We start from the raw sequence: 16099 nt of genomic DNA on the forward strand, positions 1-16099 counted from the left end.
ACGTCTACGGACATTTGAAACGACTAAAACGACGAAATAATTCCCAAATTTCAAGATGAACGATTTAAGATTAACAACCGATTCCGTGATCGCGCACATTGGTATCACGTTTTTAAACGCTATATTACATTACGCGCTTTACAGAGCTGTCATTGCCACGATCATGCTGATCAAAGAAACGATTCTTTGGCTGTTCCGGAAGGTGATGAAATTTCGTAATACTAGAACCGACGAATCGATTCAGTCCCCATTGCCATGTAACGTTTAGTCGCTGTTTCTTTTTTTTTTTTTTTTTTTCGCGAAGAAATTTCTGCCGAGACAAATTTTCCTTCGAAATCCGTTGATTTCGTCGATAAAAATGAAGATTAACCAGGTATGACGTAATTCAGAATCTTTTACCTTTCATTATAACCTTTAATTATAAATGTTTGTTTAAAAAGAATGTTAACCTCGACGAATGAAAAATTGTTGTTTCTCTATTTTTTCTTCTTTCATTTTTGACGAGTTAATTGTATTTTCGTACGGCGAAGAAATATCGTACATTTAAACGAATATTCTTTCAACAGAGACCCATGTAAATCCTGATTGTATGCTCTAACTCGCGATTAAATTACCGGTATACACGATGACCACCGCGTTGGAAAATTTTATCACGATCACTCATCGTGACTTTAATTGGCCGTATCCTGTACCTCTTATTACGAAACCGGCACAACCACCGAAGAGTACGGGAATTCGATTATACACCCCCAGAATCGATCCCGAGGATTGTTCGTGCGACGAACATGGCCAACAGAGTAATAAGGATAGGTAAAAGTAAAATGAAAATACAAAGTGATTTGTACGATATGAATATTCTGCACGCTGTATAATCCTTCGTTAAATTAAGACTCAAATTAATTAAATTAAAATCACGACTTTCGACGTCGTTATCCGTGGCGAAGGAATGGAAATTTAAAGTAATATTTTAAAAAAATGCATCCAGATACAAATACCTGGCTGACAAGGAACGCCAATTTCTGGACCAACTGAAGAAAGTGAACAGTGAAATGACGAATCTCACGAAGGCTATGCTAGACGCTAACTGCGAGCCAATGGACGAGACGATGAAGAGTATTTATAAAACGGATTACGCGAAGAGAGGTATGGACCGGCATCGAAGGAACGTGATATCGTGCAAATAACTCGTTCGAATGAATTCAGGATTGCCTATCAAAGTGTACAGGCAGCTACAGGCTGCGGTCGACTCATCGTACTGTTCACCTTTTCCGGCGGAAGTTACGAAAATAAAGGAGGGTTACAGAGATCCAACGAGATTTCGATACACCGCCATCGAAAGACCGCATATTCAGCCAGCCAAAACGATTAATTTGTTCCAAGGTATGAAATATTTTCGAATGTTCCCGTTCCTTTTAAATCTCCAAACATTGTAGATGAAACGGATATTATTAGAGGAAAAGTGTTATATTTTAATCTAAGAAAAAATATTTCATATTTTTGGCGTGAATATTAAATACCAGCGACTAGACGTATGCGTGTATATTATATTATTGATCAATAACTGTTATAACAAAAAATGCTACTTCGTTTTGGCAGACGTTCCTGCTCGACAAAAGATTCCTAAATAAAATACAATTTTTACGAAGGAAAGATATTTTGTAGAATGTTATTAGGCTGCTGCTCGCGAATGTTTCTACGATAACAGAAGTTAAACGATGAGAATTTAATATTATGAAAATTCATTTGCAGTTCCAGAATCTTTCTCTATGTGGGAGACACCTTTCACCGGTCGCTCGGAATACATGGATACTATCAGCAAGATGGGTCTCAGTAACATAAAAAATCGACAACAATATCTGGAACCGCTACCTTCGTCAAGAAGAAGATTTGGGGACTGTAAATTATAAATTCGAATGATAAAAATTTCTCTCATCGACCAGACACTGCCGATTTCTCAAATATTTTATTGTACAAATATTCGATTATATGAATACAATTGTTAATTATTCGCTCGCGTTCTCGTGTTTCTAATGTATAAGAAAAAAAGATACGAATCCCTTAAATTTCCCCAAAAATTCAGCGTAAAAAATAAGAGACATACGATTACTAGCATTTATTTGTTATTATAACCAATTAAGTTCAAACCGACGGAATCATATGTGTATAACCTAATTTTTTTGTATCTCGCGTTTTTCTTTCTACTTTTTTTTTCTTTTTTTATTTTTTTACCACTTCATAATGACAGATTTATGTGAATTTTTTTCTACGGAATATAGCCGCAACTTTAGGAAGAAAAAGCTACAACCAGCTGAGATGTAAGAAAAAAAGATGTATATTATCGAAATTACAAACAGATGGACAAATTCTATCTAGGAACAGGAATTATATATATTTTCAGAATATATCACAAAGATTATTTTACGGATCGTATAGAAGAAGGAGAAATCGATCCTCGTATAGCATCGATCCCTACACGATTGGACGAAGCTGCTGAACAATTGGTTCGTAAACATATCCTCGACAGACTGCGATCTGTTTATCAAGTCACCTATAGACATCCTAGTAAGCTAATAACGTATAGAAATGACATGATAAATAGTCGATTTCTTGAAAAATTGGTACATGATGAAGTATAGAGGCTCCGCGCGATACGAGAGAAGTTGGGGAAGAGATCAAAGAAAAGGATCTGCAAAGTGAATTAGTAGCGTATATTCATGATTTATATTTCAATGCTCAAGATGAAAAAGTTCTTGCACCTCCAGTGACGGCAAAAAGAAGCGAGTACAAAGATTTTTAAATATAACTTCAACTTTAACTACTAAAATACATCTAAATATATTTAAATGTATATAGTGCTCGGCTATATAAGACCGAAACTATTGCACGGAGATCTTTCGATATACCAAGATACTTTCAGTCGTACAGGTGCGACAATAATTATAGAAGAACACGAGAAGAAAAAGGCAAGAACTTCCAAAAATGCAAAAATACCGAAAGATCCTTGCGCGGACCTTGATTATAAAAAATAAATAATTTAATTTTTCTACCTTTCTTTATATTTATATTAAATTTGTTGTACATTTACTACATACGCAACGTACACAGTGAAAATAGGCCTCTTACTGCTTTCATAAGTGACACAATTATTTGGAAACTTTTACATTGCACGAATAACCATAGAAAACACTTATCTATCGTTTGGTAATTAAAAGACTTGTGAAGTCATCGTTTACGCAATGTTACATATATGTAGGTATAGCAGAAAAAACTTACAAATGTAAAAAGTAATCGAATTCTTGTACCTCGATTTCTCTTCACTTGTCGAATATGAAACATCACAAAGGAATTTTTACGCAACCGAAACACGCAGACCAAGTATCTATAAATTATATTCTCCGCGAATATATTAATAATATTATTCACAATAATTTTTAAATAAACTAAATGAGATTGTAAAGTCTTCGCTAAAGTCAGAGAAAATATTGCAGCAAAATTGGCAAACATCGTTTCCACGTAACCTCGATAGATGGCGCATCGATTTATCAAGGAATGACACTCATTTAATGGTATTAAATTTGGTTACATGAATTTCACCAATTATTCAGTACATATGTTTCACAAATGTTATTCACAAATGTTTAGAATGTAATCCAATTTAGAGAATAAGGTTCGATAAAATACTTCTGAAACTTCATTAATACAATAATTGTAAAAAATATTGTTATTAATTACCAATAACTTATTTTGTACAATTTGAAATATCAAGACGGGCATCTACACAAGCAAACTAAGTTTCCTTAAGGCATGACGTGATACGGTCGGCTAGTGCACTACGTAGTAGATAATTACAAGAACCTAAAAATGCCGCGAGGTGTTATAATACATTTAATAATAAGCGTCTTTGGTATGATTTTTGCTATATCAGCATTTATTGTACTCTTTGTTGTGTATGGGAATTTCGACGTTGGATTTTGGTCTATCTTATCAGGTTAGCATCACGCGTTACATGATGAACGTCTTATTATATAAATTATCTAATTTTGCAACCTTAAATATGGTTTAAAATTAATAGCAAACGATTTGAAAGTTCACCAGACAAATATTTTACAGTAATAACAAACCATATTCTTCGTTTATTACATACGAAATAAAAATTACCTCTTTATTGCTGTGCATATTTATCTTCTAATAATTATGGTTTTAATTATGGAACTATGCTTTTTCATTCAATAATTAGGCAATATTTTTCGTAATATTTGTAGGAATATTACCCTCTGCTCATTTTTTAAACATATTACAAATAGTAGAAATTATTACTTCAGAAATTTCATATTCTTAATAGTACATAAGAGTTATTCGTATGCTAAGAGATATTTTTATATAATAAATTTAACACAAAATTAATATAAATAAAATCTTGCTTTACTTCACGTATCACATAGGTATGTTAGCTGCGGTTTGTTTTCACCTGCATTGGCTTAAAGGAAAAGAAATTTTAGAAAGATGGCATACCGCATCTACATTGAAAAATTTAAATGTCGTTGGTTTTGTCAGTACTGTAGCAGGAACTACTGCGCTAATTTGGTATCTCTTCCTCACATTTTATTACAAGATCCGTATGTATATTATTTAATCTCCAGTTAAATATATGTATATTATTTAATCTCCAGTTATATATATATATATATATATATGTATGTATATATATATGTATATACATGGCAAAGTAAATGTAAACACGTACACATATTTCTGATATTTTAGCCATTGTACCCATTGGGGAAAGTACAACGATATCAGCTATTTGGTCTATGATTTGTGGAAAGTGGGGAATTTTCTTGATGTACTATTCTCACAAATATGGATTAATTATCGCAATAAACTCTCCAGCCATATTAACAGAAGATAATGCTTAAGAATTTTTTATACAAATGAATATAACAATTTTTATATAGAGTATTTTTATTAAATGTATTTATAAAAAATGTTTTGTTTGCAAATATAAACTTATTTATAATAACATGACATAGAGATAAGTTACATTGTAAATATTATGTAAATATATTTACTGAAATATAATTTTATGATATAAAACAGATTTCTCAATTTTATGTATAGTATTTTATGCTACTTTCATGATACTTTATTTAAAAATTTGCAAAAAATTGGTCACAAAATAGTTATTTAAGTATCACAGTGTAGAAACATATAGTTTTTTTTTCTAGACGCACAGTAAAAATATATACATCAAAAATATATATAGAAATCATGAAAATCCATAAAAAAAATATTAATTTAATTTTAATGATATACTTCCTTTAATTTGAATAAATGCTTTGTAATCGTATTCGTGTACATAAAAAATAATTATGTTGATTAATTTTAAGTTGGTGTTAATTTATACAGAGGATAAGTTAATGTATACAGACTTACAATTGAAGATATCACACCAAGTATACCGATTGTTCCAGGGGTAAATTTGGTAAAACCTAGTGCTGTTAGAGGAATACACAAGTCACATCCATTTTTAATTGTATCCATTACAACATCTTTGTGATTTCTTAAATGACAGAGTAATTTATATCGTTTCCATAAATGATGCGAGAACTTCGATGTCCTCGTTAATACACTCTCTCTTTCATGTTCAAAAATTTTTACGATTTCATAAATATCTCTTATTAGATTCATTATAATACCCATTAACCAATACTTATTAGATATTTTGCTCCATTTTTCAATATTAACCCTATATAAACCCACACGGCCGACCCAAATTATATGATCCGTTAATAAGAATAGAGCATTGGCAATTTTTGATAGTGTCAAAGTGGCTCTTATAGTTAGATCTGGATATTTCATCATTTTTAAAGCAGAATATAAACTGTCCAAACATCTCCCTAGGCGTAACACTATAAAGAAAATGGGAATAAACTGTTATTATCGATAGTAATTGTATTAAAATTATAAATATCGCTTTAAATACATTTTCTAAAGGAACTAAATGTATATTCTAAACTTCTTAAGACTTCTGCGGAATGTTGTGTACTACGAATATTCTGACCATAATACCAATAAGCTCTGCTTCCATATTGTAGCAATCTGTAAAAGTATTATTAAAAAGTAATTATATAATGTTAATATTATCTATTTACTTTTAATTGTACTAAATTTGTTAAATAAAATTAGTATATTCTTTTATGTAGAAAATTAATATACAGGTTTTTATGAAATTTTTAATAACATGCATTTTTGAATATATTATGAGAAAAATAGTAGCATTAAACATAATGGTAAATAATAAAATTTAGGTTATGTAAAACGTACCATTAAATTTATATCAATTCAAAATAATTTAGATCGTATAATAAATATATATCAATTAAATCAATTATTCTTAATGCGGTTAAATATGTTTCAGAAGTAAATAAATTATATACCTGATAATTCTGTCTCTGCCTATCGTTTGCTCATTTAGCTTTATTACTATATCCATAATGAGCGATATATTTCAAAACGCAACGATTAATTGCAATAAATTTTTATATAAAAGTAATTTATGAGAGTTTCACCATAGTAACGTTTATTTGTAAGCACATATAAACAATTAATATAAACTATTAATATTCATATTGAATAACTTACTCTAAACGAATTGATACGTAAAATAACGTTTACTAATGATTATCAAAGAATCCACATTGACGATTATTTGCAACATAATGACGCTATGCATTTCTTGCTTCAGTCGCAATGTTTATCTCGTAATATACATAAATTATACATAAATTATAGTATTAAATGAGCAACTCCCACTTCGAAAAATTAGGTATATATAATATTCTTATTTATACCACTAGCGCCATCGGATATTTAATTTAATTAACCCGCCATTTTCAAACATTTTCATAAAACATGTTCATAAAAGTATAAAATTAACGCTAACATTTAATCCAATCTCATTAACGGAAATCTCATTACTTAAGTAACCACTTTCGTGGAAATAAAGTCTGATGAAAGATGAAATAATTTTATTGTTATCGATGAATGGAGAATAATGTGGAAGTGTATTTATATTATAAAAGTGCGTGTAAAACGAACTGCAATCTTAAATATCACATAAAACGATGAAAATAGATGAAGACACAATTTATATTACAGTACTTGTACGTTTAAAAAGCTGAAAAGCTAGTTATCCCTAACTATGAATTAATAAATTACAAATTAATTTATTGTAGTTAAAGTCAGAGGAAAACACATACAAAATGATGATTATGATTGTCTTTCGTGAAATAGAAATTCGCACACATATGCTATACTAACTGACATCGCACGTCCCTTATGTCTGAATCCTGGTGTAAGTAAAAGGACACTCACTGTAACATTTAAGTAAAGCAAAGTTTACATTAACATACATTCATCTTACAAAATACAATATCAAATAAATTAATTAAAAAATTATTACCTGCAATATAAAATAGAAGCAAGTTATTAACTGTGCTTCCAATCCATATACAAAGAACAAGACAAAGTATTATGCCTGGATAATACTGCAGAAGATAAAAAATAGTTTAGAGCAATTTTTCTTGTAAATACTGTACTTAATATTTGTTACATAAATATCTTCTAAAACAAAGATTCCTTTTATCTAGGATAGCTTCTTAACTCACCACATTGGGACGATCATTTCGTGTTTTTAACAACAATTTCCACAAACTTTGTAACTGTAAGATTGTTACAGATAAATTTTGACATATCTCATTTAACTTTTTCTCTTTCTGGCCTGTCCATTTGTTGACAGGGCTCAGCAATGATAATACAACTGGTACAAGATAATCAACCAAAGCCAATATAAGAAGGGTTATAGATATTATTGTAAGTATAGCAGGTTCCAACATCCATATTAGACTACAAGCAAATTTTTATGAACATTGTAAAACATATATTAACATATAATTATTTACAAATATGTAACATATAAAAATAATCAATGACTGATATAGTAATACATATAGTATAGTATATATTCATATTTTATTCTAAAGTCAATGTTAAGAAACAATTAAAATGAGAAAGAAGGAAAAAATGCATTTCTTTTATAGTATTAAAAAATAACACATAAAACAAATAACTTATGACAAAAAATATATATATGGTTATATGTTTTAAAGTTTCTACTCACAAAAATGTTATGGTTGTAATTCCAAATATAAGGCCAGGGTACCAGGACCGTTCCCATAATAGAATGGAATTCAGTGGAAGTATTACTTCACGCCAACATTCCATTCTACGTTTTAATTGTTTCATATGCTTTTCCTGCAATGAGATTATGTTGTTTGAGGACAAAAATGAGCGTCACTGTCATTGATTTTTCTACCATAGTAAGACTACATGGTATAATACAAAAATCCGGCATTGATTAAACATTCAATAAAACGCATTGATCATACGTTAAATATTCAACCTTTAAAAGATGTGAAGTCTTACCCTTTCTATTGCTGCACTATCAGCCATCCTGGCTACTAAATAAAGTATTCAAATTCGCTGTGAAGAAACAGTATAATACGACAAAGACTTGAAACTACGCCGAAGTTATAGTACAATGCAACTACAATTTATTCACATCATCTAGGTTTATATTCCGTTTCATTCAAACATTTCTTTGTTCTTTAATTTGATTATCGTGATATGCCCTCGGTGAAACTCAGAGACGCCGGATGCTTCTTGCTTGAAAACACACGAAATGACGAAGAATCGACTTCTAGTTTCGAGATTATTGTAACTCGCACGCGATTGGCTATCAGTTCAAAATGTTGGTTATTGCAGGCGATACTGTGCTGATGTTGTGACGTTAAAGATTTTCTAACAGTATACTTCAAACAATCGCGTCCTAAACGCGTTTAATTGAAACTTTATTCAAAATTTGCTAAATATGGCTGCTGTGAGTTCTGTAAGTACTCGATGATACGTATTAATTTCTGTCTGCGAACTTTAACAGCGGTACTTCTTGTTTATGTCCTGGTTAAGGGGACAGGTTTCTCTGAATATATCTTCGTTCTCAAATAAATAAATCATCTGTCACCGTCTATTATTTCAGATATCAAATGTCGAAAACTTATCTCCACAAATTATTCGACGTGTGGCTAAAGAAATGAGTGAATTAGCTGAACAACCACCCGAGGGTATTCGAGTTGTTTTAAACGAAGAAGATGTTACTGACATTCAAGCTATTATAGAAGGACCCTGTAAGATTAAAGTTCATTTAAAAAAACTCTTCTTGCAAAATTTCAATGAAGTATTATGTACTATATAAAAAATCGCACAGTTATTGAAGTATAACCTATCCAAATGTCAGATTTACATGCACACCTAAATACATTTATGCATGTATATATATATACATACATACATACATACATACATACATACAGATATAGATATACATATAATTTTATTTCTATCAATTATAAGAGAAAATATTATTTGCATAATCAATTTGATAGATCAACAGAAATAATACTAATAAAAACCTATATATTCTATAATATAACTTTTAATATTCACATCTATTCAGATATAATTCAATGTCATTGAAAGTTTTTATTTAACATTACATATTTCACAAATTTATATACATGTAGGATATTTGTTTCATTAAAATTTATGGAGGTTTGTGTATATTATAATGTTTATAAGTTAAAAGTATAAATTTTCCTAATATTAGCGGGAACGCCATATGCTGGCGGTTTCTTCAGAGTAAAATTAGCTCTTGGCAAAGATTTTCCTCAAGGACCACCAAAGGCATTTTTCCTTACAAAAATTTTTCATCCAAATGTTGCAAAAAATGGAGAAATTTGTGTCAATACCTTAAAAAAGGATTGGAAATCAGATCTCGGAATTAAACATATATTACTAGTAAGCTATTAATTGGTATAACTGATACAAGAGATATTTAATGGATTTATTGAATTAACATATCTATTTTATATTTGCAGACTGTAAAATGTCTCTTAATAGTGCCAAATGCAGAATCTGCTTTAAATGAAGAAGCTGGTAAATTATTATTAGAAAGGTATGACGATTATTCCGAACGAGCAAAAATGATGACAGAAATACATGCACAGGTAAACCTGTTGTCATATACATATATTAAAATTGAGTTTCGCATACATAATAATAAATAATGAAAAATACATTTATGTTTTAGGGAGGCGGGAAAGGCAGCAAAGCAGGTCTGGATAGTTGCACATCCTCTGAAGTCGGAGGACCCCTCCCAAAAAAGCATGCAGGAGATAAAAAACTATCAGCAGAAAAGAAAAAGATATTGAAGGACAAGAAGAGGACACTCAAAAGATTATAAAAAAATCAACACAATTTATCTATCTTTTATAATTTAAAACACTGGTGTGGTAACATTGCCTCATATTGTACACAATTATTGCATAGTAAAAATTTATTATCTAAACTCGACTGATCTTATTATTAAGTATTTAGAAAATTAATAATTCTAGAAGCATTAAAAATGACTTCCTAAGATACAAACAAGTACAACTTTGTAGTGATCTACTTTACAATCAGGAGTGGAAAATAATATAGTCCACTCTGTGGTATCTATTAGCGAATATTTTTACATATGTACAAAATGATACCTCATGTGACTATTTAAATTAAATAAAAAGTGTTCTTCAAATAAAAGTTTTGTTTCTACTTTAATATTTGCAATTATGCACTAATTTTGTATACCTTTTAAATGAAATTTATTTCTGCAATACTTAAGAGAATTAAACATAAATCTTTGATTAGGTGAGAAATGAAGATGGTCATTTTCAAGAACATTATTCTTTATTAGGTAATGGCTCATCAGTTTCTTTGCTTCAGTCTTGTACCACTGCATTGGCATTCATATGCTGCATGAATAAAACCATGTACATTGCCTTACAAGCCCATTACTGCGCAGTAAAATATTTCATTAGTAGATGACTAGACGATAACAGTATGTCACAGCCTTATTCCACTAGAAGCTATTAGCTACATATAGTGGTGCGTACGTTTTATTATTCATGGTAAAAAACAATTCATTAAACATAATTTACAAAGATCTGATGCTACTAAACATAGTGATACACGTATATCAGTATATAAACTATGTTCAAAGATAGGTTTTGAATATTTTGATAGTTAATTATTCATATGAACTAATTAGATTGTGGGCTAGAAGCACTTCTGTACTTAGATAAACAACAACTTGTAAAGATGAATTTTACTGTATTTTTCATCTGATAACCACACACGCACGATAGTACATACAAATCCATACAGTCTTTACATTATAACTTTTTATTATTATTTTTTTTGTTCTTGTTACGATACCATAAAAAAATCTATGAACTCCTACAAATCATTTTTCTTAAGTGTCTGTAAAAATTGTACGCCAATTTTCAAAGAAACTGTCAAAAATAAAAAATACCCACTTAAAAAGAATTTCTTACAACATTTTGCTAATGATATATTTATACTTATTTTTATATATTCTCGTGAAAATTAGAGAAACACATTGTATTGTGTTAAGTCAGATCAGAACAAAATCTTAAGTGCGAAGATTTGTGACGTTGTTACTTTACTTCTTTCACATAAGCTTCCAGTTCTGCATCTAATTCTTCAGCCGTAGGAGTTTTCGTTACTTGCCGACTGCCGCCTCTGCCGCCACGTCGACCAGTTCCACGACCTTTAAAAAAGTAAATATTAATGTACTTTTTGATAACTCACTCGCCTCATTTTTAATATACACCAATTACATACCTCTGACGGATCCTGCTCCACGGCTACCCCTAAAGCGGGACTGAGGTCTCTGTGTAAAATTACTGCCGCTAAGTCTCGGTCCTCCTCGGATAGATGTGACTGGTATTTCAGAGGTAGCAACTTGTATGTTCATTTCACGACCTGCCGATGTATACCACATATTGCAATAATAGATGTGAATAGTTGTGCAAATCATAATTCACAATAACTTCTTTGAAATTTGTTTTTCTTTAATGTCATCCCATGTTGGAGTATTTATGGAAGGATAAAAGAGAAAATGCTCAAACTGTATGTTGCTAGGTATAAACTGGAGACCAGATTAATAAGTGATACTGAAACCCTAAATATAGGCGGAATTTTATAATTAAAAAGAGACATTCAAAGCAAAACTTATAGTACAGACACAAATTTAACTACACACCATCTAAGGGTACGCCATTATATTGTTTCATTGCTTTAATAGCATCTGCTCTTCTTTCAAATATAACATCTGCAGACCCTAATGATCGACCTGATCTATCGTAATGTACTGCTGCTGACTTTAAGGGGCCAAATTCACTAAATAATTCCTAGAACAAACAAATACATAGATTATTGCAATTTTATAGTAACTTTTTAAAAATGAAAAAGCTAAATGATTTTTATGAACTTGAGACTGAAAATTTATCTAATTTTTGAATTTGAAGTAATATTGGAGCACTAGAACTACCACACCAGTCAAAATGGCTGGTTTGACAACTTTATTTAAAATTTCTATTTCATGTTGTATTTCTTCTCCGCAATGGCGTAATGACTTTTACAGGGATAGCTAAAGGAACAATATAATGAACTTTAATTTCGTTTTATTCATTTAAAATAAAAGTAATTTTGTATCATGGCTACTTATACAAAATTGGAAAAAACGAAAAGGGCCTACCTGAAATGGTCGAATTTTATAATAAAACAAAATTTGGGGTAGATATAGCAGACTAAATGGCGAAAAAATATGGTATGAAGTCGGGATCAAGAAGACAGACACTTCAAGTATTTTTTAATATTTTAGATTTAGCTGGCATAAATGCCTGGATTTTATATAAGGAAACCACAGGTGAGCAGATATCCAGAAAAGATTTTATTTTTCAATTAGCAGATGAACTTTCCACTGACAATGAAAAATCATGGATAGAACAAAGAGCATCCGAGATCCACAATATGTCAAAGAACTCACCTTATTCACACAAATGGCGTCAGATAGGGTACTGTAATAATAATAATAAGACCACCGCCATTTGCAATCTTTGTAAAAAAATATGTATGCGGAAGGTACACGCGGAAGAACTTTTACTTTTGTAAGAAATATGACTAATGATAAGTTTTGTACTTAATAATTTAAGTTATATTTGTATTTTATTTATTCCGTTATGCTTATTATTATATCATACTTCTTATATTTACCAATGGAAATTTATTTTAACATTCTTGTTACCAAAGATCTTGGTACTAAATATCCTTCATTACTGTACTTATTGTTATTATATAGTTTTTATCTCAGAACATGGAGTTCCTTTTGCAAGGTAATAATAAATCAATAAATATAAATATATTCTACTATTACGTATTTTTTAAAGACCGGTCATTTTGCCTGGTTTTGGTAGAGATAACTACATCTCAAATGTCGGTAGTTCCAGTGTGAAATAATAAAAAGTACCTGAATGTCTGAATCGGATACTCCAAAGTCTAGATTTGATACAAGGAGCTTGGTTGTCCCTGCGCTACCTATTGAACTTCGGCCAACCTTTTTTACTCCATCAAACATGTCGTGTTTCCAAGCACTGTTTACATCACCCTATGAATGAAAATTATTTATTACTGTACAAAATTTGTGGTATCTTGCAATACTTAAGGACATAGTATTAGTCGCATGTGTATTTTTATAAACTAAAAAAATTACTAAATCTATAACAATTACATCTAAAACTAAAAACATTTCATATATATATATTTTTACTAAACATTTCACATTATTTTATATAATAAGCTATTCCATGCTATTCCATTAGCATTTGAATATGTAAAAAATACACATGGTCGTCTTTAAAATTAACGAACATCCCACCATAAAAGCGCGGACTTTTATCATTTCCGAAAAATTCTAAGTTGAATACTCCCTCGAAATACGTAAAGTATTCCTCATCTGAACAGTATAAGAATCACAGGAATCACGTTTCTATCTTACACAATTATTTTACCTTAAAATACGATCGTTAATCTATCTCATGATTAAACTGTTTCATACATAAGCACTTAAGGCGGAAGTAATACGATAGGTTCTCATATACGGTACACGTGACAAAATTAATATAACATTAATAATGACGATAATAATAGAAAGAAGAATAAATAATTTGATTTCTTACCCTTGTGTATGGAAGAGAATTTCTTGTAATGCCACCACGATTGCGTCCCCGCATGACGCCACCACCAACTCTTTGGGTTCTCCGTGCTCCTCTACGTGGTGAATTACCGGCACCTCTTCCACGTCTGCTACTGCCGCCGCGTGGTCTTGTTCCTTTATTTTGCTTGATAATATCGTCGAGACTCATGTCTATTTTATCAACCATCTTCATTTGTGCTGGATTTCGTATAATGACACTGCCACACGAAAATGAATGAAACCAACCTCTTTCGTCTTCGTAATGATGGCGACGAACGAAGACGAAACAATCGCGCACAGAAGCCTGGGTATAAATGACCGTAACTCACAGAACGATTTCTTAGAACCCCTACGTATTTGATTCGTCGATCAGAGCGCTCTCTATCGGGAAATCAATGAAATAAAATAACGGTTTTAATAAATACTTTTAATAAATATTGTCTTTTGTTATTAAAGTACGTATTTACATTTGTTACTTATACCTAGCATATAAGCGCATTTCTTTCTTAGAAAAGTGAATTTATATTTTAACATTTATATTTTTGTAGTTTATTCCTGTTCTAGACATGCTACATTATAAATAGTATATTTAATTTTTTAAATTTTGAATATCAAAAATATATATAGATACAAATGTATCTCATTTTCCCCTATACATTACTATAATTCATAATGTTCTTCATTTGTATCATTTTCCTCATTATCTTCATCATCCTCATTAAGATCTGTAGAATTACATAGCTTTGAAACATTTGTGCATAATTGTTCTTTAATATCATTTTCTTTGCGAATAAATAGTGAAATCATAGAGTCTTCAAATTCTTCCACTATTCCCTCACACTGAAATAAAGCACATCAAAATAATAACTGATAAAATCTATTATGAAGTATAAATAAAAAGAGAAAACTTACATAATATTTTAAACTTTTATTTAAATCGCCATCCTGAATAATATCAACTTTGCTCATTTCAGGATTCATACTACCAGATGGACTCATTAAATTTAAGATTGTTAATTGACCATTTGATTTATATGTTGCTCTTACATAGTCTGACATTTTTTCACAAATATTATCTAGGATGTCAGATATATGTACCTCAGATTGTGCAAGTGGAATCTTTAAATAAAGGTATTTATGTAGAAATATGTTTTGATTATAATCCAAGAAATATAAAAATTTATTATTACCTTCTTTTGAATAGCATTTCCTTGTGCATCTAATCTATAATTTCCTATCTCAATTTCTCTTGAAGGATCAATTTTTGCTAATTCTTCTTCAATTTCTTTTACTGTTGACCTACAAACTACAAATATTACAAATATTAACTTATTATAATCATTCTTTATATTCAAGGTAAATAGCTATGACTTACTATTAACACTTATTTTACATACCTAAACATTTTAAAAGCTTATTGTCAATTTCCGCAGTTTTGACAAAACCATTTGTGAGAAAGAGGGAAAATGTTACTATTAGAATTTTCATCTATAATGAAAATATGCATTAATAAGTTGAATTGTTAAAAATAACATAAAGAAATGGAATTGTAAACATTTAATTTATACTTACATCGTATTTAATCAACATATTTAATAATATTTATCTATTTATTTATTTTTTTAACGCTGAAGAAGACACGTGTATATTACTTATAATTTTATACATACGTACTGATGTATACATATTAACTATCGTATATATACTTAAATACTCCACAAAACACGAATAAGCTTTCATCACGTGTCACTTTGAGAGATACCAATATAAAAGAATATGGACTAAAGACACTATTAAATGCAAAAAGACACTATTGAATGCAACAACACAGTACATTATCGCAGTTTAAAACTGTAACAATGTAACCAGCTATAATCGATCTTCCAAAAA

The 16099-nt window shown here is 30.1% G+C and overlaps 7 protein-coding genes across 7 annotated transcripts; 3 read left to right on the plus strand and 4 right to left on the minus strand.

The window, feature by feature from the left end:
• The first annotated feature begins 331 nt into the window (after positions 1-331).
• On the plus strand, positions 332-1968 carry LOC117234857. Its single transcript, XM_033496439.1, has 5 exons — positions 332-373; positions 567-810; positions 986-1143; positions 1204-1380; positions 1750-1968. The coding sequence occupies exons 2-5, from the start codon at positions 626-628 to the stop codon at positions 1905-1907; spliced, it is 678 nt and encodes a 225-aa protein (XP_033352330.1). The 5' UTR covers positions 332-373; positions 567-625; the 3' UTR covers positions 1908-1968.
• Positions 1969-3595: 1627 nt separating this feature from the next.
• LOC117234861 (heme transporter hrg1-B-like) lies at positions 3596-5046 on the plus strand. Its single transcript, XM_033496443.1, has 3 exons — positions 3596-3988; positions 4443-4616; positions 4765-5046. The coding sequence occupies exons 1-3, from the start codon at positions 3862-3864 to the stop codon at positions 4914-4916; spliced, it is 453 nt and encodes a 150-aa protein (XP_033352334.1). The 5' UTR covers positions 3596-3861; the 3' UTR covers positions 4917-5046.
• A 249-nt stretch (positions 5047-5295) lies between these two features.
• LOC117234856 (peroxisomal membrane protein 11B) lies at positions 5296-6837 on the minus strand. The gene is made up of 3 exons (XM_033496437.1): positions 6438-6837; positions 5984-6099; positions 5296-5909 (listed from the first exon to the last, which is right to left on the minus strand). Exons 1-3 carry the CDS (start codon positions 6491-6493, stop codon positions 5383-5385), a joined length of 699 nt encoding a protein of 232 aa, XP_033352328.1. The 5' UTR covers positions 6494-6837; the 3' UTR covers positions 5296-5382.
• Positions 6838-7011: 174 nt separating this feature from the next.
• Positions 7012-8543, minus strand: LOC117234860 (ADP-ribosylation factor-like protein 6-interacting protein 1). The gene is made up of 5 exons (XM_033496442.1): positions 8485-8543; positions 8180-8313; positions 7668-7905; positions 7463-7547; positions 7012-7373 (listed from the first exon to the last, which is right to left on the minus strand). The coding sequence occupies exons 1-5, from the start codon at positions 8509-8511 to the stop codon at positions 7270-7272; spliced, it is 588 nt and encodes a 195-aa protein (XP_033352333.1). The 5' UTR covers positions 8512-8543; the 3' UTR covers positions 7012-7269.
• Positions 8544-8567: 24 nt separating this feature from the next.
• Positions 8568-10692, plus strand: LOC117234858 (ubiquitin-conjugating enzyme E2 S). The gene is made up of 5 exons (XM_033496440.1): positions 8568-8947; positions 9095-9242; positions 9722-9912; positions 9993-10121; positions 10205-10692. Exons 1-5 carry the CDS (start codon positions 8930-8932, stop codon positions 10355-10357), a joined length of 639 nt encoding a protein of 212 aa, XP_033352331.1. The 5' UTR covers positions 8568-8929; the 3' UTR covers positions 10358-10692.
• Positions 10693-11242: 550 nt separating this feature from the next.
• On the minus strand, positions 11243-14555 carry LOC117234853 (THO complex subunit 4). Its single transcript, XM_033496434.1, has 5 exons — positions 14193-14555; positions 13484-13621; positions 12218-12365; positions 11797-11937; positions 11243-11722 (listed from the first exon to the last, which is right to left on the minus strand). The coding sequence occupies exons 1-5, from the start codon at positions 14400-14402 to the stop codon at positions 11610-11612; spliced, it is 750 nt and encodes a 249-aa protein (XP_033352325.1). The 5' UTR covers positions 14403-14555; the 3' UTR covers positions 11243-11609.
• Positions 14556-14811: 256 nt separating this feature from the next.
• Positions 14812-15824, minus strand: LOC117234859 (protein seele). Its single transcript, XM_033496441.1, has 5 exons — positions 15782-15824; positions 15607-15697; positions 15400-15515; positions 15122-15328; positions 14812-15049 (listed from the first exon to the last, which is right to left on the minus strand). The coding sequence occupies exons 1-5, from the start codon at positions 15797-15799 to the stop codon at positions 14870-14872; spliced, it is 612 nt and encodes a 203-aa protein (XP_033352332.1). The 5' UTR covers positions 15800-15824; the 3' UTR covers positions 14812-14869.
• Between the last annotated feature and the right edge of the window lie 275 nt (positions 15825-16099).

Source organism: Bombus vosnesenskii, unplaced genomic scaffold (genome assembly GCF_011952255.1).
Source record: "Bombus vosnesenskii isolate JDL3184/JDL3185 unplaced genomic scaffold, Bvos_JDL3184-5_v1.1 scf7180000013309, whole genome shotgun sequence".
NCBI classification, from domain to species: Eukaryota; Metazoa; Arthropoda; class Insecta; order Hymenoptera; family Apidae; genus Bombus; species Bombus vosnesenskii.

Coding starts and splice junctions, on each gene's coding strand:
- LOC117234857 (XM_033496439.1), top strand. CDS start 626: ATGACCACCGCGTTGGAAAATTTTATCACGATCACTCATCGTGACTTT. Junction 1,144..1,203: donor AACGGATTACGCGAAGAGAG/GTATGGACCGGC, acceptor GAATGAATTCAG/GATTGCCTATCAAAGTGTAC. Junction 1,381..1,749: donor AACGATTAATTTGTTCCAAG/GTATGAAATATT, acceptor ATTCATTTGCAG/TTCCAGAATCTTTCTCTATG.
- LOC117234861 (XM_033496443.1), top strand. CDS start 3,862: ATGCCGCGAGGTGTTATAATACATTTAATAATAAGCGTCTTTGGTATG. Junction 3,989..4,442: donor ATTTTGGTCTATCTTATCAG/GTTAGCATCACG, acceptor CGTATCACATAG/GTATGTTAGCTGCGGTTTGT. Junction 4,617..4,764: donor CACATTTTATTACAAGATCC/GTATGTATATTA, acceptor CTGATATTTTAG/CCATTGTACCCATTGGGGAA.
- LOC117234856 (XM_033496437.1), bottom strand. CDS start 6,493: ATGGATATAGTAATAAAGCTAAATGAGCAAACGATAGGCAGAGACAGA. Junction 6,100..6,437: donor GGCAGAGACAGAATTATCAG/GTATATAATTTA, acceptor ATACTTTTACAG/ATTGCTACAATATGGAAGCA. Junction 5,910..5,983: donor ATTTAGTTCCTTTAGAAAAT/GTATTTAAAGCG, acceptor TTTTCTTTATAG/TGTTACGCCTAGGGAGATGT.
- LOC117234860 (XM_033496442.1), bottom strand. CDS start 8,511: ATGGCTGATAGTGCAGCAATAGAAAGG. Junction 7,548..7,667: donor GAAATGATCGTCCCAATGTG/GTGAGTTAAGAA, acceptor TATCTTCTGCAG/TATTATCCAGGCATAATACT. Junction 7,374..7,462: donor GCTTCTATTTTATATTGCAG/GTAATAATTTTT, acceptor TAAATGTTACAG/TGAGTGTCCTTTTACTTACA.
- LOC117234858 (XM_033496440.1), top strand. Junction 9,913..9,992: donor GAATTAAACATATATTACTA/GTAAGCTATTAA, acceptor TTATATTTGCAG/ACTGTAAAATGTCTCTTAAT. Junction 10,122..10,204: donor TGACAGAAATACATGCACAG/GTAAACCTGTTG, acceptor TTTATGTTTTAG/GGAGGCGGGAAAGGCAGCAA.
- LOC117234853 (XM_033496434.1), bottom strand. CDS start 14,402: ATGAAGATGGTTGATAAAATAGACATGAGTCTCGACGATATTATCAAG. Junction 12,366..13,483: donor TATCCGATTCAGACATTCAG/GTACTTTTTATT, acceptor TGTTTGTTCTAG/GAATTATTTAGTGAATTTGG. Junction 11,723..11,796: donor TGGAGCAGGATCCGTCAGAG/GTATGTAATTGG, acceptor ACTTTTTTAAAG/GTCGTGGAACTGGTCGACGT.
- LOC117234859 (XM_033496441.1), bottom strand. Junction 15,329..15,399: donor GAAATGCTATTCAAAAGAAG/GTAATAATAAAT, acceptor CTTTATTTAAAG/ATTCCACTTGCACAATCTGA. Junction 15,050..15,121: donor ATAAAAGTTTAAAATATTAT/GTAAGTTTTCTC, acceptor GCTTTATTTCAG/TGTGAGGGAATAGTGGAAGA.